At 42.7% G+C, this 21,199-nt stretch overlaps 1 protein-coding gene across 1 annotated transcript; it reads left to right on the top strand.

Annotated features, from left to right (window-relative positions):
* Positions 1 to 11,511: 11,511 nt before the first annotated feature.
* Positions 11,512 to 16,585, top strand: LOC108677000. Its single transcript, XM_018165144.2, has 5 exons — positions 11,512 to 11,839; positions 12,590 to 12,702; positions 14,162 to 14,256; positions 15,182 to 15,304; positions 15,542 to 16,585. Exons 1-5 carry the CDS (start codon positions 11,784 to 11,786, stop codon positions 15,593 to 15,595), a joined length of 441 nt encoding a protein of 146 aa, XP_018020633.1. The 5' UTR covers positions 11,512 to 11,783; the 3' UTR covers positions 15,596 to 16,585.
* Positions 16,586 to 21,199: the final 4,614 nt, after the last annotated feature.

Raw genomic sequence — 21,199 nt, 5'->3', positions numbered from 1 at the left:
TAAATGGGGGAAACTTGCACAGTCTCCCCCTACTTTCGTGATAACGTGTCACTCACTATTCTGTAGGTCTCACTCTCAAAGTTGGGAGCCAGTCCGGTTATCATCTTCCAAGTGTACAGTATGATATACCTTTCTCTTCTGCTCTCCAGTGAGTACAGTCCCAGGTGTTTCAGCCTTTCCCAGTAGTTCAGGTTCAGCTCCCTTATGCCGCTGATCCTGTACGTGAAGGTCCGCTGCACTGCCTCTAATTTCCGCCCCGCACCGGCCTTGAGTGGCAACCAAAGTTGGCAGCAATACTCAAGATTGGGGAGCACGAGGGCATTGGTGCTGCTTCTCTCGTTCGAAATGTCCGCCATGTCCACCCCATCCGTTGCCAGGCTGCGCGCGACTTTTTCCTCGATATGGGCATTAAACGTGGCTTCAGTACTCATAAACACTCCGAGATCTCGAACTAGTTGCTTCTCCTCAATTTCTGTGCCATCTGATGCCAGGTAGCGATGTGGCATCCTGATCTCTGTGCGGACTCTGTATCTTATTACTTCGAACTTAATGACGTTGAACTGCATATTGTTCGCTAGGGTCCAATCGTAGATTGACGATAGGTCATCCTGCAACCTCTCGCAGTCTAGGTCATCTGTGATCTTCGTCAGCATTCTTGTATCGTCCGCAAATGACGATGTAGATGTGGGTGAGTTCTGAGTCAATATCGGCAATGTGGATGAGGAAGAAGATCGGTCCAAGCACTGAGCCCCGCGGAACTCCGCTTTTCACCTTTGCTTCTGTCGATTTCGAGTTTCCAATCGCCACAGCTTATACTCTATCTGTAAGGAAGTTTTGTATCCACTTCAACAGGCTTTCTCCTACCCCCAACAGCCTCAGCTTTCCTAAGAGTTCCCCATGGTCAACTTTGTAAAATGCTTTAGCAAAGTCTAGGCATACCACGTCCACGCCAGCTCCCTCCTCCAGCTGGGCCACAAGACGGTGATGGTGCTCCAGTTACTGCGACAAACAGGAACTATTACGCCGGGAACCATGTTGTCCGTTATTATACAGGTCAGCCTCTTCCATATACCGGACAATCCACCAGACCCCCACCTTCTCAAAAACCTTGATCATAAGTGAGGTCAGGGTCACAGGTTTGTAATTTTGGGGTCTGTAACTCGGACGTACTTTGTGGATTGGAGTTATCAGTCCCACTTTGAGACCCTCAGAGATAATTCCCTCCGTTATCGAGGCTTTCCAGAACATTATGAGCGGATCCTTCATTGCTCCAACACACTTCTTCAACAGCACTGCCGGAATTCCGTCGGGTCCTGGCGCTGAAAACGCCGCCAGTTCTTTGATACTTATTTCCATGTCTTCTGGTCCAAACTCAATGTTCTTTAACCATCTACCGCCTGGCAGCTCATGGAGAACTTCAATTTCATCCTCCTCCCTTAAGTAGCGGGGGTTACTGAACACTGATTTAAACTGTGATCTCAATAACTCACACATGTCATGGTCATCTCCGACAATGACTTCGTTATCCTTAAGCGGGCCTACTGGCGTCTTTATTTTAGCCCTGGACTGAGCGTATTTAAGAAAATACTTATGGTTCTCTTTGATGACCTCAACCACTCGCTCTTCCCGGCTTGTTCTTCCATCCTGTGCGAGTCTTGCAGCCTGAGTTCAATTTCCTGTGCAAATCTACTAGCCTCTGTATCCTCATATCACCAGTGAATTCAGATATTTGTTTATTTAATCGCTTGCGTTTTCTCACAAGGATTCGTCGGTCTCTCGGAATGCTGCGGACTTTAGGGCCTGTTTTCTCGGGGTATGAAGCACACATACCTGTGCTAGTTTCTCACACAGTTTTGTGTAGATTTCCTCAGCATTCATCTCGTGCAACTCCGCTTTCCAATCGATTTCTTCAATTTCATTCCAAATTGCCACCCAATCCGTTCTTCGATTGTGGAAGTTAAGTCCTGCCAGTCCCTCTTGGGGTATAGACATGGGCAGGGTTTCAATTCCAATTGTCGTTTCCACCATCAGTAAGCGATGGTTAGACAGTGAAGTGTCTTCAACCCGAACGTCAACCACCATTCTTTCATTATTAGTAAAGAAGAGATCTAGGATATTGTGTTCTCTTGTCGGCGACCGTACCTGCTGACTGAGCGAGTGTTCCGCAGCAAACTTCACAAGTTGGGCTTCTTGATTTGTGTCGACCTCTGAGCCGTCAGGGCTTGGTTAACAGATTCGTGGGAGATTGAAGTCCCCCCCCCAACTATCAGGCTAGGGGCTGGGTCACCCAGTTCAACCACCCTGGGGCCATACTTTCAAAACTCGCCAAGTGAACGTAAGTACTTACGCTCTATTTTCTTGTCTATGACTGGTGGATTTTGCCTGAAAGGCGGTCAATGATTGGCGGATGAACTTACGAACTCTTAACTTTTTTGAAAGTATAGGCCCAGGCCTCTATTTCCTTAAGGGTTTTGTTGAAATTTTCCTGAGGGGTTTCCTTAAGGGTTTTGTCGACCGCCGGCGGAAAAGCAGGCGGTCTAGACTAAGGCTACGCACAGGCCAAATTTTTTTGTGGAGTAGCACGTGTTCAACAAAGCCGCCAGAGTTTCCAGATTTCGATCTCAATTTTACAGTGCTTCTTGCAAGGGAGTTCCTAAGGTAGACAATTACTCCACATTTCTTTCCGGTCCACGCGGTAGTGTTGGAATCCTTCCATTGTAATTTCTGCATCGATGATATCTTTTCTTAGGTGCGACTCTGTTAGTGCAATCGTAAAGATCCCACCCTCGTAGGCCATCTCACGCAGCACGCCAATCTTGTGACGCGCTCTTATTGGGAAGAGCCCCTCGATGTTAGCCAGCAAAATGCCAGACTCTTCCTTTATTGGTGCGCTTACCTGCGTCTCCACAACTCTTGTAGGCGCCCCTGGCTCAGCAGCTCCTGCATCTGGAGTTGAATTATCTCCAGCTGCTGCCTCATTTCTAAAAAAGCTGCACAATTTTACATTGTGACGAGTACTAGATTTTCATAATCAATTCTGGAAAGATTTCTTGTGGCCAATTATTTTCCCGTCTTCTTTAAATTTCCGTCTTGAGAAGAAAACTGCAAGGCCTGCTCGGTTCCCTTTAGTCTTCCTACAGTAGACTATCTACTGACCTGGACCAGAGCACACCTTACTCTACCGCTCTACTCCACCTGCCACACGCGCTTACCCGAGACGGTCGACGGTCACGGAGCATTACACGTGGAGACGGTCCAGGAGTCTACTACTGGAGGCCTACATTGTACTTCGATCCTACGAACTATTCGAGGTACGGGAAAGGGTTGGCCACTTGATTCCTGGGCAGAGATTAACGAAACTTCGCTAAGTTCACGTAACTTTTCGTACTTACGTTCAAAAAGTTACGTATGGCGTAAGTCAGTCAAAATTTGGCATTAACAAAACTGTCTTACGCATGACTCATTTGAAAAGGTATTATCGAAACCATACAACTAACTGACCAATCAGAGGCTTTGGATTTGCTGTTCCTAGCTCCTGTCGACTCAGTGCGCAGAGCGCGTGGATGGAAGGAGGTTGTTTCGTGTCAGCGGCATCAGCGTAGACTGACTAGGGTGCATATGGAGAAATAAGCGTGACGTTATCCAAATAGCAATGCACTTGTTGTGATCATTCATCAAAATTTCTTGCAATCAGGGCAAAAAAATTGCACTATTCCAATTCAAAACTAGAAGACTTTTTAGAGAGACCTAGAATTTAGAAAATTTTATGACTTGGAGTTGTGACTGTCAGAGAAAAAAGGAAATATGTGTACGGAGCTAAAAAAAATGGTTGGCTTGTCAATCTCCACATAATTTTGAATCAAAAAGGCATGAAGATATTTTGAATCAAAAGGCATAAAACTCTTGAACATGAATATCAACATTTGCTTGTAAATTGAAACACAAGAGGAAAACAAATTAGCTTCTGGTATAAACTCAATAGAATATTTTTTCCTAAAAGCACTAGCATGATCCCATATTATACCTAAGTCTCATTATTGACAAAATTCTATTACAATTCAACTTGCTGCTAGTAAATTAATAGTCTCATATTGCTTCAACACTCAAAATTTGTACGTAACTCCGCTTACGACACCTCCGAGCAGGCGTACAGTTATGCACAAATTTTTGTACGTAGATTCCCGCGCAAATGTTTCGATAATAACACTCAGTAGAGTCACGTCTACTTAGCTGTACTTACGCTAAACGTTAGCGGCTACGTATACTTAGCATGTTTTGATAATCCGGCCCCAGGCCTTCAGCCAATACTATTTTGGGGACTCTAAGGAACCTAATTCAGTAATTTCTTTTCTACACGTATTGGCCTCGCCATCCAGTAGTGTAATGAATTTAATTGCTCAAATAATAACCTATACTTTATGTTCCTTTAAATCTATTCAGTTTCTGTTTCTGTAATCAGCAGGGAACCTGTGAGGGGGCGAGAGATTGGTCGACGGTCGGCTGAGCTCTGGCGTGGTTGATTTGCCATTCTCTCTCCGAATAATTAATCTTGTTAGCCATTCTACTTTGCTTGCCCCACTTCATTCCTGGACACAGCTAAAAATTCACTGACAGTTTAGAGGTTAAGAGATAGATTCCTCGCGGCATTCCAGAGTTCATTTAGATTCCATATGGCGTTACGACCCATAAGACTTACTGGAATAGCTAGCGCGAAACGGCAATCTTTTTAATTTGATAAAAGCACCGTATGTAAACTCTGCCCCCCCCCCGCGTGCGTCCCTGTCCCATACGCTTAGACACCCCCTGGAGCAGCTAGGTCATCTCTCCTTCTCCAAGAACTACCCTCCTCACCACTCCTTCTACCAGTGTTTTCCGCAACCCTACCACTGCCCTGTCTTTCCTGTGATGATGGGGACTGTGAGGGTGAGGGAGTGGGCTGGCGTCCAGCAGGAGCCCTTAGCTGTGGGGGCAAATCATTGCTGCCTCCTCTTCTGTCGGCTTCCTCCATTCGCTTCTGCGATTTTATGTGAAGAAACCTGCAGTTTACATTCGTGCAATCTTCTTTCTGCATAACACTCCAGCACAACTTAAGGTGATAGAACGCGCAGTCCCTTCCTTTTTTGCACCCTCGTGGGTGCCCGCTTCCGTAGGTACAGAATTTATAGCACAGTCTAGGATGTGAAAATCTGCAGCCATCGCCCTTTTTCCCGTGTTCACATTTCTTTTGCAGGTACTTCCAGCAAACACCTTTCTTTGCTGGTGGTCTACTTGAGGGTGCATCTGCAACTTGGGTGAATGTTAAGGGTGGTAGCATTGGAAGGGTTGGCAGAGCTAGAAGGGATGATGGCAAGCCGTATTCTAAGTCGCCATCCTCCAGAGTTAGTGCGGTATCCGAAGCGTATGTAATCCTAGTGTTTGGGCCTAATTCAGAGGGAGGAATGTCGGTAGGATCAGATGTTGAGGCACTGGAAGGGCTGAGGGCAAGGATAAAGCTGGAGGTAGGTGTAGGGTTAAGAGTGAGGGAATATGTGGAGGAGGAGGTAGGGGAAGAGGCAAGGGTACAGTTAGGAGAAAATGACACAGGGGGAGGTGTGGCCAGCACCACCGGGCACGTGACCCACCAGTTTAGGTTTTTCTTTCATGGCTGCTATAAATTTTTTTCGCTTTCCTTGAAATTTTTGTGAAAATTCATTACACATTTCTTACATTCATTAGAAGATCTGGTTTGATCGAGCCTAACAAGACAATTTGTCGGCAAATCAGTACATTTTAAATGCATGAATAATTAGCATTTGTTGCATTGCAGTACAAGAGTCGCATCGCAAAGCCCCTTGCAAATTATGCAGGAACTATCCATAGAGGGTTGCATAACAACACATTTAGCCATCTTACCTTGTCTTTCTTATTATACTATTACACTGAATATTTTACACTATTACACTGGATATCCTGCTTAGGGTACGTATACAGTGAAAGCAGGCTGCCAGCGTGCTGGTTACCTGCTGAGGCTGGCGCCTGAAACAAGCGCGAGAGGGTGTTCACAGAGGAAGCAAGAAACCAGCTGGAAGAAGCCAGGTCTTTTTCATTAGAGAGTAAGAAACCATTTGCAAGAGTAAGAAACCAGGTCTTTTTTGATATGTAGTTAAAGTGAAATTAAACCAATGTTCCCTTACCTTCACAGTTCATCTTCTTGGCAATGTCAGCCCAAAGTTTCTCAACTACAATTCGGTTAGAGTGCTCTTTACTCAATTTGTCCCAAATGAGTGTTCGAGCATACACCTCTGTGATTAATTGATCACTGCCGATTCTCATCATGTGTTATTACCTCTCAAAAATCCCTCCAATTGAGTGCAAACAAATAAAATGGAGGGTTTAAAGGTACAACTAATTCAAAAATGACCGTATGCCAAGCAGGTTGAGCAGATAAGAATGTGCAGTACATTCCGGTAAATAGGTATAAGCAGGTTCTCGGCATAAGCCTATTCGTACAGGTTTTCACTGTGAACACTTATATTATTATCCTATGTTCATTCTTGTGGCAGGTTGGAGCAGGTTGCCCGCGCGGGCAAACCTGCTTTCATTGTGTACGTACCCTTAGGCCGCTTTCACACAGGGCGGGAAATCCCGCCGGCGTGAAAAAAAGCCGCCGCGGGATTTCCCGCGCTATTCTTCACACGAGGCGGTTTTTTACGCTGGAATCTTTCAGACTTGCAGCGCTGTTCTCCGTAAAAGTGGTCCTCAGTTCTTGTGAACTATATCTATAAATGGCTGCTCATAGCAAAGAAAAGAAGGCTCTCCTTATATATTTGCAGCATAAAAGACAGCAAAGAAAGAAAAGGAGGTGCTGGGTTCACAATATAGTAAAATTAAGGCCACAAGAAGGTGAATTTGCCACACTATTCGGAAAATTGAAGTAAAATTCTTCAATTATTGTCGAATGTCTGCCGAAAGTTTTGATGAATTATTGTCTTGTGTGCAAGTCAAACTAACCCACAACAGCACGCAGATGAGAGACGCCGTGCCTGTTATTGAAAAACTTTAACTCTCACACACTCTCGCCGACCCACTTTCTGTACCACACTAGGTAGCGGCGTGATAAACCGCCCCGTGTGAAAGATTACATTGAATACCACTGCAAGCTAAACTGTCGCGGGAAATCCCGCCACAGTTTTAGCTTGAAACACGCGGTCGTCAGGCGTGAAATTTCACGCCGCGTGAAAATCCGTCGTGTGTGAATAGCAGTGCACATTTTATATGTCCGCTGAGGTTCGGCGGGAAATCCCGCGGCGGTTTTTTTCACGCCAGCGGGATTTCCCGCCCTGTGAGAAAGGGTCCTATTACACTGTGCTCGGATTCTGACCGCAAGAACCTTGGGCTCGTAACGCTGGGCTCCCAGGCCGCGCTGTAGGCTCGGCAGGAAGTAAGTAATAAATACCTTCGCTTCAAGCATACTTGCTTCTTCCCTCTCTTACTACAGCTCAACATTCTTATTTCTCTCAATGAATTAATGCAAAACACTTGACACTTAGTGTAAACACTTCACTGCTTCACTTATTGAATGCTATAATTTCATTCTACGGATCTGTTATTTTTTTAGTCTTTTTTATATATAAAAAAGTAATTTTCTGAATACTTTACACTGAACAAATTATACTTTTTTCTTTCTCATTTTACTGATTTCCCTTATTTTCCACCGACACACTGAATTACATGTGTTATGCCCAGACTGTACAATTAATTAACAACAGTAAAACGTGTGGTAAAGGGAACAGTGAAAATTCCGACGACAAATGTCTTTTGTCTTTTTGTAATGCAGCACACGACGCACAACACGGCTTACGACATATGAGGCACAACATGGCTTACGACACATTACACACAACATGGCTTACAACACATGACACACAACATGGCTTACAACACATGATACACAACATAGCTTACAACACATGATACACAACATGGCTTACAACACATGAGATAAAACATAGCTTACAACACATGATACACAACATGGCTTACATCACATGACGCACAACATGGCTTACAACACATGACACACAACATGGCTTGCAACACAAGATAAAACATAGCTTACAACACATGATACACAACATGGCTTACATTACATGACGCACGACATGGCTTACATCACATGACACAAAACATGGCTTACATCACATTACACACAACATGGCTTACAACACCCGACTCGCAACATGGCTTACAACACATGACTCGCAACATGGCTTACAACACATGACTCGCATCATGGCTAACAACGCATGACATGCAACATGGCTCACAACACATGACTCACAACATGGCTTACAACACATGACAAACAAGGTGGCTTGCAGCAGAGGCTGCGCAACACTTGAATAAACTAAATGACAAATTTACATAAGCTGCCAAAGAATCATTAATCATTTCATCTAATTAAGAAGAGAGCTTCAGGCGTGATAAGTCGAGCACCAACGACCGCCTGCGAACATCTGTGTCAACGAAGCTCTTCGTCTTGTTGAGCGATGCACGTGTCGTCGCGACAGACGCCCACGCCAGCACCAGCAACCCAGCTTGAATATGCGCGGTGCTCACCCATTGATGATCCCATGAAGTTTGTCGGCGCTGACACTTGGCCGCGTTCTGGGTGTTGGCAAATGCTGACAACTTGAATTCGTGACGAAAACATTCAAAATGTTGGAAGTTAAGACATCGTAAATTCAATGCGTGGCGGTCGCGTTCGGAATGTTGAGAATGAGAACTAAAGACACATTAATCAAATGCGTGTCGGTCGCGTTCGGAATGTTGAGGACTAGAAAAGAATAGAAGTGTCGGCATTGAAGAAATAGGCCATGGCCTGTTGCCAATTTTTGAATTTTTCGTGATTGAGATAGCTGCTGGACTTATTGCCTGGTCCGTAATTTGCTAGGCATTTCAAGACTGAACATATGCTCCTGCATAGCTTCGTCTAGTCTGTTTTTGAAGGCGTTCATACTCGGAGCGTCAACGATGCTATCAGGGATGCTGTTCCACATGTCGGTGACTCGAATCGAGAAGAAATGTTGTCGCATGGATGTGTTACAACGCAGTTTTTTAGTTTATAGCCGTGGCCCCTGGTGTTGGTTTTTGCTTCAAATTCTAGTTAATCCTTCTGGGACCTTGTATAAGCCATGAGTATACTTGTATGCTTCAATGAGGTCCACATGCAGACGTCGATAACCGAGGCTTGGAAGCTACATGACCTTTAATCTTTCCTCATAGGACTTGCCTCTCAAGCCCGTAATTATCTTTGTTGCGCGTCTTTCAACACTCTCCATTAAAATTTTTTGTCCTTTTTAAATTTCGGTGACCACACGATGTTTCCAAACTTCGGGCGTTTTCGGGCTTACGACAGCAACAAACAACTGCTTCATCGCTTCTGCATCTAGGAACTCGAAAGAAGCGATCAGAAGCGAACTCGTCTGATCAGTCCAAGTCGTTTATTGGCTTTATTAACTTGACGTTCAATATGCTTAGAAAATTTCAACTCATTGTCGATATTAACTCCTAAATCTTTTCCCTTGTCGACTTCGACATCATCACTCTTTCGTTGCAACCGTGTCTTCTCATACTGTAATCTTGCTGTTCATTATTCTTGCCAAGGTGGATTACTTTACATTAGTCAGCGTTATTTCTTCCTGTCTATTTCTTCATTGCCGAGTGCCGACATTTCTATTCTATTCATTTCTATTCTAAACGCAGCTGCCACTCATCAGCCCAGTCAACCAACTTGTCAAGAGCACCTTGCAACTGTACTTTTTGCGACGTATTCTTCACTGTATTATAAATTTTTGTGTCAACATACATCGAGCAAACGCTAGACACAGCTTCTGACAGATCGTTTATAAACGCAACGAATAAAATAGGCCCGAGAACCTTCATTATGGCACGCCGCTGCGCACTGAAGCCCAGTCTGATACGAACCCATTAATACTGACACGTTGTCGCCTCCCTACTAGAAAATCTCTCGCCTCCCTACAATTTTTAACATCGCAGAATTCACAGCATTTTGCGGTCTCGAACTCGCAACTCACTGCTACAATTCTGCTGTGTTTAACCGCCCGGCCTTCTTGCTGATTCTGACCAGAAACGGGCGCACTGAGCTGGGATCGAACCCGCACCTCGGGTTCTGTTCTAACCGTTGAGGCAAGAGGTTCCTTGAGCTGAGCTCCCGTGACAGTAGCCGGCTTAATTCGGCCGGCTGCTACGTCATCTTTCTAGAACTATCTTTCTCGAACTTTGAAAATGCCGTGCTGTGTCCCGCTACGAGGCGTTGAGCCGGCGAATGCCATGGTACGACCAGCTAAAGTGAAGTTTAACTCCTGAACACCTATAAATGCTCCCGGCATCTAACTGCCAAATTTCGTTACAAAGATTTTAAGATGCCTCCATGTGTGGTTAGTACCCCCGGGTTCGTGGTTAGTGCCCCCAGGTGAGTGGTTAGTGCCCCCAGGTGAGTGGTTAGTGTCCCCAGGTGAGTGGTTAGTGTCCCCAGGTAGTGGTTAGTGTCCCCAGGTAGTGGTTAGTGCCCCCAGGTGAGTGAGTTGGGCTATCTGCCCTGGAGTGAGGCTATCTGCCCTGGAGTGAGGCTGTCTGCCCTGGAGTGGGGGCTTTCTGCCCTGGAGTGGTGCTCTCCGCCCCTGTGTGGTCTCCACTTTTGTGGCCCCGTTCTGTAGCCCTTCAGCCATTGAGAAATCTTGAGTTTTTTCCAAGACAGTCAAGTTCCTTGAACTATTCTGACATGGGGCCGCATAGAACCAGTCTTCAGAGGCTCCTATAAAGTCCAATTAAAGAAAGAAAAAGAACCCGCACCTCTCTGCACCAATCCTGGTAAAAAAACTGTAATTATGGCCACGTAATACTGTAATAATGGAACGTGGCCACGAACTGTAATAATAGCCACGTAGATTGCAAATGAATCAGATAGACATTTTGACTGATGTCATGCGATTGCAAGAGACGTGAAGTTCTACACCTAGATCAGTTGCAACAAATTCTTCGAAGTAATATAAATCTAACAGAAAATATGCCAGAAGTAATAATTATAAGATGGATTTATACAAGATGTACAGTAAAATAACATTATGAATTGTGACATTATACAAATACAATATCCAAGGCTAAACGCTAGATACAATTTTTCTATCAAGGTTAGCCCGTAATTAGTCAGATCTAGCCAGGAAATAGCTAAGTTGGCAATAGTGAATTCATCCCATGTACATTTTACGACAGTTAGTAAGTTAAGGTTAATAACATATACAAAGCTCTATGATTCAGACAAACGGACATATAGAATATTCAGCCTGAGTATCTTCATAATCAAGGAACATTTTCATGTTTCGCCGACCATGGTTGTCACGATTCTACTGCAAAAGAGTAAGTAATAGTAATAGAGTGAAACTTTTATAAGCAAAAAAACTCATGTGACGTCCAACCTTCGTGCACTAGCAGAATCAAAATCATTAATCAAACAGGTGCGTGGGCGGCTGCTTACATTTGGATTACACCTGGACCAACAAATCAAAGGCCAATAAGTTCAGAGCCGCGCACCAAAAACGTAAGAGAGCAGCAAGAACCTTTGAACAGCCCGCAGACCCTGTCTTTCCGCAGCAGTCCCAGCAGCAGGAGCCTTTGAACTGCCCGCATACCCTGTCGTTCCGCAGAAGTCCCAGCACCAAGAGCCTTTGAACTGCCCGCAGACCCTGTCGAGTGTCGTCCAGTCCCTGATCACAGCCCGCAAGATGTCGCGAGGTCTCGTGCTTCTCATCGTCGCCGCGACAACAGCGTCGGCGCAGGCGTAAGTAACACGTCTTCAGAGGGCCATGAGTGGTTTTGGTAACACTAACCAAGCGGAAAATGTTGAAGTTTCTTTGCGACGATATTTCATGTTAAATGCCACTGATATTTATTTTCAGGTTTCTTATGATTACTAGGGCAGTACGGTACCTTTTTATATTTGCGACGCTTTGGTTCATAAGATCACAGCATCAATACTTGAGCTTGAGCATGAAACACGATCCTAAATATTCTATGTAGAAAGCGACGTGAAAATGCCAGTAATCAACTAATACTAAATGATAAACCATGTTTTAAAACACTGCAAAAATAAAATCAGAATGATTTACGGCATTCGATGCTTGTCTGACAATAATCGGATAGAAAAAGCAATAGTAAAAGCCGCGTCAACGTTTGTTAGGCCATTAGACCTCTCGCCGATTCTTTACAATGTAGAACATTCACAGCTTGCAGTGGGTCTCATACATGCATGCAACTCACAGCTTCCGTTTTGGTATTCCGAACTGTAATCACTTGCAACCCTACGTAGGCGACAAGTTTGCTAATCATGATAGATTTGAAGAAAATTGCCCTTCTGTAGAAGAATGACAACAAATTTTGTTTGCTTCAGGCAAGAGTAGCATTTAAGGGGATCTTATTCACTTGAATAATACAATTCGTGAACTGCTGTAAGATTTGGTCCTCGCTGAGATAAAAGAATATGATTGATTATGTAAGTGGCGTACCTATTTAATTTGTGGATTAATTCCAGCGCCATTTCGGCTTGCTGGTCGGCGCTCCCGGATTTCGAAACTACTGTGGTGAACGCGGCGTACCCTGTTTGCAATTCACAGTACGCTGCGGATAATGCGAAATATATGGCGAGTAAGTGTTAAAATAATTAATACGAACTATTTTACTTCCACATAAAACCATCGTTACTATAAAACTTCTCATCAAAGTGAGTGAGTGACCAGTGTTGCCAGGTTTTTTCTCGGCGAGAATACCAGATTGCCTAGCTCAAAATACCAGAAATATACCAGAAATTCTATTGTTCAGAAACAGACTATTACCTCCAAATTTGAAGAAGTTATTCGTCAGAAACGTTGGTTATAAGAAGACAAAAATTCATCATATGTACTGTGTATTTATCTATCTTGAAGATAATTAGCCAAATTGAACACGTTATGTTTTTTCCCTCTGTTTGGAACATTTTGACACTTTTATTTTCCTTGTGTTTGATTACATTGTCACTTTTTCCTTTTTTTTATCACAATGTCGCCCTTCTCTCTCTTCGCTCAACATGAGCAAGCCACGGAAACGGGTCATCTTCCTTTTGCTTATTTTCGTACATGCTTGCATATTGCATTTAGGTATCTAACATTTTGGGTTTGATCACTTGTTGCGGCTGAGCAGATAGCTTTTGGACCGAATAAGGGACTCAACTACCATTGTTGAAATTTTATTTTGTTGCTTGTTTTTCACATGGTGACTTGTGATGAAAACACTCGCTAAACGAATGTCTTGGAGACAGGTCAAAATAGACAAGTGATGCAGTAGGTAGCCAGTACTATGAATAGATGAAGACTTATAAGATTAGGGAAATATATTGAATGGCACCCCAGAATTCAAGTGGCACCCCAATAAGTGGCACACTAGAATTCAAAACCACCAAACAAAAATTTTGGAGCTTGCGTGGCGAGGTCGGTTCGACAACCTCATTCGTCCTAGGTCATATCATCACTGATCAGTAATCAATCAATGATCATCACTCTCGTGCTTATATTGCACTAATCACTTATGTTAAATGTTAACAATTAGATTGGGGTTATTTCATCGAGCGGTAAACTTGCGGTTCCAAAAATGGCGGGAAACCTCTAGTCGCGCCGCTCTGAAGGTAATCTATATAATCCACGCCAACGCTGGAGGAAGTTCAAACTTCAGAGGTGGAACTTAATTAATGCAGTAAATCTGCAGGTAGTCAGAAAATACCAGAAAAATACCAGATTTAGCCAAATATACCAGATCTGAAATATTCATACCAGACACCTTCTGAAAATACCAGATTTGCGAAATCTGGTATAGAAATATACCATCTGGCAACGTGATCAAACACTAAAATATCTAAATTTCAATGTGAAGATACTCTTAGTGTACGAATCAAACATGCATCTTGCCTATATGGACAAGTGCAGGACAAGAACTTTTCTTCCATGAATGCCTATTGATTTTAAAATGATTCTGGTTGAGTTACCGAACATCCCTGCATTGTTTCACTCCTATGCGTTGTTTCGCAATTTGATGCCTCCAACACACCATAAACGACTGCTCCGTTTCTCCCCAGACCCAAAATGCAATACCGTTTATTTGTACGACGCGGCCACATGTGATCCAATTGCTGCCAACTACATGAAGTGCGCACTGAAAGCAGCCAAACTTGTGAGTAAAGCATAATACTGAGCATGGAGCACAGGACTTGTGATTATTACGGTACATTGACTGATTGAGTATCGAGTGAAGGACTTGTGAGTGTGACTGTACATTTGGCGCCTATGTTCATGACTGGACAACACAGCTCAAAAATTCTGATCTCATATTCGCAACACACACGCTCAGCAGTTTTTATGTCTGATGTATAGGACCGATTTTTTAAAGGTTAATGTCAGTCACAAAGTATTGGGCGTTACCCACTGGTGGGGCACACAGACCTGGCCAGTGGGTCGAGACAGCGGGAAGACATTTTCCAATTCGGTATTGCTTCCATGTTCAAAAATTTCTCCTTGCATCATTCTCAATGATGCTCTTACATTTCTGCGCAACAGCTCACACGAAACATCGAAAAATGGAAGATTAGATAAGCTTGTGTTACCTTTTCCGATCTCATTTTATGTTAAGGGGACCGACCTAGCTAAAATTTGAATATTTTGAGTTTTTCTGTTTCTTATCTCATCTTAAAGGTTGTTTTCTTGCTGTGAAAAATGTAAAAAATGGGAAAAAACGTCATAAAAAAAACTAGGTGGAAAATGAAAAAAGTGATGTTAGAGTCGATAGATATGGTCTTTACGAATCAAATGATACGTGTCTCGATGTTGTAGGATGATATTTGTGGGATGAGATAGATTTTCTGAAGTACCCCTTTTTAGCCGTTTTCTATCAATTTTTTCGAAAAATTCATAGGAGCAAAATGTTTTTTTTTTACATTTTACGTATGTATGTGAAGTTTCATGACAATCGGATAATAACTGTAGAAGTTTTCCGTTTGCTAGGTCGGTCCCCTTAATGAAATTTTTCACCGAGCAAATATAGTATAAATCCAAACTGCACTTACCATATATCCTCCATATCTCCACCTCCTGTTCTCCAGCTGAAGGCAGACAACACGTTCGACGACGCGGCCTTCAAAGCCATGTTGAAGAACTGCAGCGCTGATGCCACGTTCATAGCCGCCTACCCGACATGCAAGAACTCTACCATGAAATATTTGAACGTAAGTAAAAGCATATGCTCATCTATTCAATTTAGAAACAAATGCAACATTTTAAAATATGTATTGCTCAAATGTTCGAGTTACAAGGAAAAATTACCTGCGGCTGCGGATAGTTCGAACAATGAAAGAAAATACCTCGTATTGAATTTCAACGATGTCACACCACTGCTGCAAACAAAAGAGACCATATAATTTTCGTAAATGTTCATCACTGATGCCTCATGTTTCCTGTTTCAGTTCGACCAACTATTCAGATGTCTCATCGATGCTTTACGCACAGCGCATGCGTGATGTCACGGAAGAACATTGAAATGAGCCAGAAGAAGACGAACTGTCAACTGAGTATCAGAAGACCTTTGTTCTTCCGTAACCCATTAACCCATTCATTTCCGCTTAGATGGATTGCTGAGCACAAAATTGTAATTGTTGCAATTTTGAATTAGTAATTTCTTTGATTATGTGTGTGGCGTGTTTTAATCTTTGGTTTATGGATTTTTTACAATCGAGTTTCACTCTCGTCTCTTCCCCATAAAATACAGATTCAGGAAGAGGATGGTAGGATGCATTTAATATTCACTTATCCCTTTGCATGCATTATTCACGAGTTATACTACCCCTCGCAGTTTCTGGGATGTATATTCTACACTCTAAAGCTATTATGTAAGAATGCAACTTTACTATAACACAAACAAACTTTACAAATACAATACAAACTTTATACAAACTTTACTATAAAAGCTCGAATATGATTTTTTTTTAATTGGAGTGCACACCATGTGTGATGGAAGCCCATTAAGCGATAAGTTATTATACGAAAAATAAAATTCAAAGTTCATAACATGGAAGAACAAATACGGAAGCCACAGTGTATTAGTTTGTGAATCTCATTTAATTTAAAACGGAATGAATATAAGCTGAAGAAGCTGGTATTTCAATCGTTAAACTTAAAATTTCGGAAGTTATAACCGTAACAAAATTCGGGTACTACATAGGTTTCTGCACAGTAGTCGCTACTGCTGTGGGCTCACTCTAAATGCAAACTAGGCCCAAGCATCAGCGTTAAATACGGCTCATGATCGTAATTCCAATCCACCCTTTTGTTCGTGTTCCAAGGGAATTCAAACTCCACTTGTATTCCTTATTTAATGTTTCAAGTTCAAGCCCTAAACTTTCCTGAAAACAAACAAAAAACTAATCAATAAAAATGCTAAAGATAACAAGGTTCCTACGAATGATAAATATTTACAACAAAGATCATATGAGCACAGTATTCTAATTAAATCTATTCACAATATATACACGATAGTCACACTTAAAATCCTTCACTAGTACAAGACACGTACCTCCGTCACGTCTCCGCACCAAACAATAACTAGAGCAGCGTTCCTTCCTAGAGTGCGGACGTGAACAGTAAGATCGTCTCTAAACCTAAAATTTCAAAAAATGTCTTCAATAAAAACCCTAACACTACAATCGGCCTAAAGTTATTCTCCATTCCGACTTTATAGTCGTTTGAGATATAGAAGGGTAAGGCGAGCCGAGTCATGCATGCCGAGATTGCAAGCTGCTTAGAGGCTACCTTTCAAGCCTTAAGGGGCTTATACACGGGGCTAGAATTAGCTAAGAGTGTTCGCACTTCAAATATTGTGATGATTTATTCTTCAGATGGGAGTAGCTGATGCGTTTGCGTCTGAAGCAATTCAGGTTGTTTATATGCGGTCTATTATATTGGTAGTACAGCTAGAGCTGCGGCAGCTGTGGTGCCCATCTCAACGACGACGGTTCTAAAAAACGTCAAGAGGTGTTCAGACGATATTGAAGTGTTACGATTGATATTCCACATGTGCATGCACGACGAATATTCCAATAAAAAGTAATTGAGAAAGTAGTGTTTTAAAACTTCAACGAGACCTTATTAATTAGGTCTCTCACCCACACTCTACTCTCATCTAAAGCATTTTTTACCACCTCAGCAAGAGTTGCAACTTATACCACCTACCGAACGCCTCAAACTCGTCATTTACCGTCCATATTCCACCATGCTTGGACATCACTCGACGGCATGGTTGAACTATATAATGTTGAGCCACGAGGATTTCCGTCTTTCAGTTCAGCTTTCTTGTTACGTCACTGAGATCGAGAAACGTAAACAATCCCGTCATTCCCATGACGGATTGGCTGACTGGTTTGATCGCATTTCGATGATTGGTTTATGCCCGCGACATCACTGAAATCAGTGACGTCACAGGCGAACAACGAACTACATCCACAAAAATGAGCATCTCGTGGGTTAACCTTATATACTAGTTCAACCACGACTCGACGTCTTCCAACTACGCACTGGCACCTGCGGACTAGTTACCAAATAATCTCCTCGTGCATAGGCTTTCAGCCGGGAATACTGGGAGTGTCAAAACTCGCAGCGAATACTCGGAGCTACCTTAACTTAAGCTTCGAATTTCTTGGTCCATTATGGCTTCGATCTGCACTTCCCTCCGATGTAAAAAAACAATGAACGTAATTTTTAACGTTAGTATGACTATTGGGAAGTCTTTAATAAGTATTTAAGAGTTTGTTCTGATTGTATAGGAGAAAATGTGCGAGGTTTTCACACAATCGACAGGGTGTTAATCGAAGAAATAATCAAGAAAGCTTTTATTGTAATTTATTCAGCAAAGTTTTGCAATTTATTTGAATAGAATTTTCTTCCTTGTAATGCAGACAAAGTTTGATGGTAAAGAGCCAAATCCCAAAATTCAGAATGCGGTTCAAAAGAAGTTGAAGGTGGATGGTTGCAACAACACGTGAACACGTGACGAATGCGAAAGCGACGAATGCGACGTAGAAATAAAGTGAGGCCGGCCAGTCACAGGATTGGATAAATTTATATTGTATAAGGAATAAATTTAAATTATAAATCATGCTAAAATACCCGGGTAAACAAATTACAGCCAAACTAAATTATTAAAAATGCACTTTTGCCAAGAAAACACGAGGAACCTGAAATCATGAATGTACATTGGACGAAAAATGAATTTACGATTGCACGGACGAGCGATCATTGGTCAAGTATTTAATAATCCCAAATATTAAAAATTAAACTCAAGAACCATGCTCACATTATTTAACCAGAAATAAGTGCACATCCACAATGGTGTGATTCACAGGCAAGATAAACTTGCGGGATAGCAAGCATGTTTACACCTGCTGCCCGTCCGGACGAGAGGCGAATGGTGAAGAACAAAGTTCTCAGAAAGTGGACAAAAAAAAAAAAGAAGTATGTATAAAACACAGTATTTAGACGCGGCTACTCTTAAAGTATTTGAAAACCGCGATAGATAAAGAATTAAGAGGGGCGCCACAGCTCCGAAATTTGATAGTCTCCATAGTTACAGGCTCGGACACTTCGGCAATTAAGTTAGATTTAAGGAGTAATATATGTTAAAGAGTGACCTACCAATCAAAATTAAAGTATCCAAAAGTGTAGGAGTGATTAATAGTACAGACTAAGAAGCGTATATCGAAATATTTCTTTGAAAAAAAAAATTTACCTTAATTTGGAATCCATTGCGGGAACTTGCATTCGAGAGGGAGCGCAGCCGTGCACCACCAATTTTGTGCACCAATAAGCCCTGAGTCGAACGCCTTGGATCTCTCCGGACCTACACCAATCAGACGTGCACCACTCGGCTTTGTCCTCTTCCGGCCTTGACCACCACCAGCCGTGCACCACAGGCACCTTGACGTAGAAATAAATATAGAAAGTATTTTTTATTGCTCATGGAGTGTGTCGTTGAATAAATTTTCCCTCATCGTTGCTCGAGAAGATGAATGGTAAACTTTCTATATTTATTTCTACGTCAAGGTGCCTGTGGTGCACGGCTGGTCATTAGGGTGCAGAGATTCTATACGTGTTGTTGCCGCGGATCGAATCTGACTTCCGGGCATCGTTAAATTACGTAATTTTACGTTCACCGCATCTGAGGTTAGGTTTCAGATAGCATAGTTCTGTTCCAAAATTTATCGTCCTTCGACAAGTAGCCGTTCGACCGAGGGCTGGTTTGGGTACGCAGCCGTGCACCACAAAATTTGTGCACCAATCAGCCTTGAAAGGAACGCCTAGCATATTTCCGGATGACCACCAATCAGCCGCGGATTAAGCCATAAGCGAATAGCCCAGAAAGTAATGGTTATGCACCACTGAACGTTGCATCGAATCATCACTTCATACCCTGACTTTAGCTCGAATTGTAACTTGCGGACAACAGACTGTGACCAACCAGCCCAGGTCGCCAGTGGAACTGTGTGCATCCTGCCGTGCACCACCAGACCGTCACTTTTAGCTCACAGCATTGGGGTTAGGTTTCAGAAAGCATAGTTCTGTTCCAAAATCTATCATCCTTCGACGAGCGACTTCTACAGCTTTGCTAAATTACGTAACTTTTAGCTCACAGCATCTGGGGTTAGGTTCCAGATAGCATAGTTCTGTTCCAAAATTTATCGTCGTACGACGCGTGGCCGTTCGAGCGTGGGCTGGTTCGACACACGGGACAGATACGGACGGCTCCGGCGCGCTCCGTCCGGGTGGTGTAAAATTTTTTCGCGTGTTGGCAGACGACGCTGGGCCATACGACGCCAGGCTTATTTTCCTGTTGGCTGATTGGTCTAATTCAATGGATGTGATCTGTCTGGTGGCGTGCGGCTGATAATGTTACAGTCAAGATGTGTTATAGGCTACGTTCTTCAGGGAAGGCATCATGATAGTCCATTCGAAGCACGGCAGTGGTGGTCACCGACAGGCGTCCCCAAAAAGGCATGAAAACACGCATGCACCCCAACATAATGAAGTAATTCATTAATGATTTGGTAGAACAAAAATCGAAGTTACGGGAATGGGAATAACATGAAAACTATGGCGCAACATCAGCAGTAATTTTTAGGCATGCGAGAGTAAAATGTTTATTCAAATGCTGGGGACTAGATTTTTATATACGGTTCGGTTTTTTATAAACGAGCCAGCACTGCTTCTTTGTCACAGGGTTTCAGAAGACAGGTTGGGAAATTTTCCCGACACCTTCGCTGCCAACACAGCTGAGATTTGCTGCACTGTGACTGTAGCTTATACAGTATAACATGCATAAAAATAGGGTGAGATTTTATCAGCGTGTGATCAAGTAGACGTGTACCTTGATGCCATGTCGTTCTTTGAAATTGGAAGATTGCTCATGGCAAGGATCAGACGAGACGGCGACATCCATGGGATAAAATAGATATCCAATTCGATACACTATGAATTCATTGCTTGGTGTGGTGCATGATTAATGAACATGTATGCAGGCAATCCAACTGAAAACTTAAATTTTTTTCCATTTTAATTTTTTCGACATATCAGACCCGATCATTTGCACACAATAATGCAGATGCAAACTTGCAAAATGTCAGCCTGTCATAGGCAATGTATAGAGCAACCGAGGCTGGGTCCCAGTGAAGCAGTGGAATTAACTAACGAAGTTTGCTGGTGACACAAATAACTACTCAGTGACACATATATGTGCCATCCCATTCATCAGAAGAAAATATCATAAAGAACCGATTGAAAGTATTCGATTTTGAGCTAGTTGGGAAGTAAAGCCTTAATAAGATGCTTCTTGAAAATTATAGCCGACAATAATACTTTTTGCTCACATTCTTCGATCGTCATTCTGACCATTCGTTTTATATATCAGATGCGCTTGTCCAAAAGTTTAAAGAAGAGTTGCTATTAAAGTTAATTTCGTCCAAATATAAATATCACAATAGCGTGAAATTGCTATGAAATTCTTAGAGTTAGAGACCCAACAGAAATGAGTGATAGTTATCCATCATCTTGAAATTGACATCACAAGGCGATACCAG

Source organism: Hyalella azteca, unplaced genomic scaffold, assembly GCF_000764305.2.
Source record: "Hyalella azteca isolate HAZT.00-mixed unplaced genomic scaffold, Hazt_2.0.2 contig15757, whole genome shotgun sequence".
In the NCBI taxonomy this organism is placed as follows: Eukaryota; Metazoa; Arthropoda; class Malacostraca; order Amphipoda; family Hyalellidae; genus Hyalella; species Hyalella azteca.
Note: the sequence above shows the minus strand (reverse complement) of the source record. Positions and strands in the feature narration are given on the sequence as shown.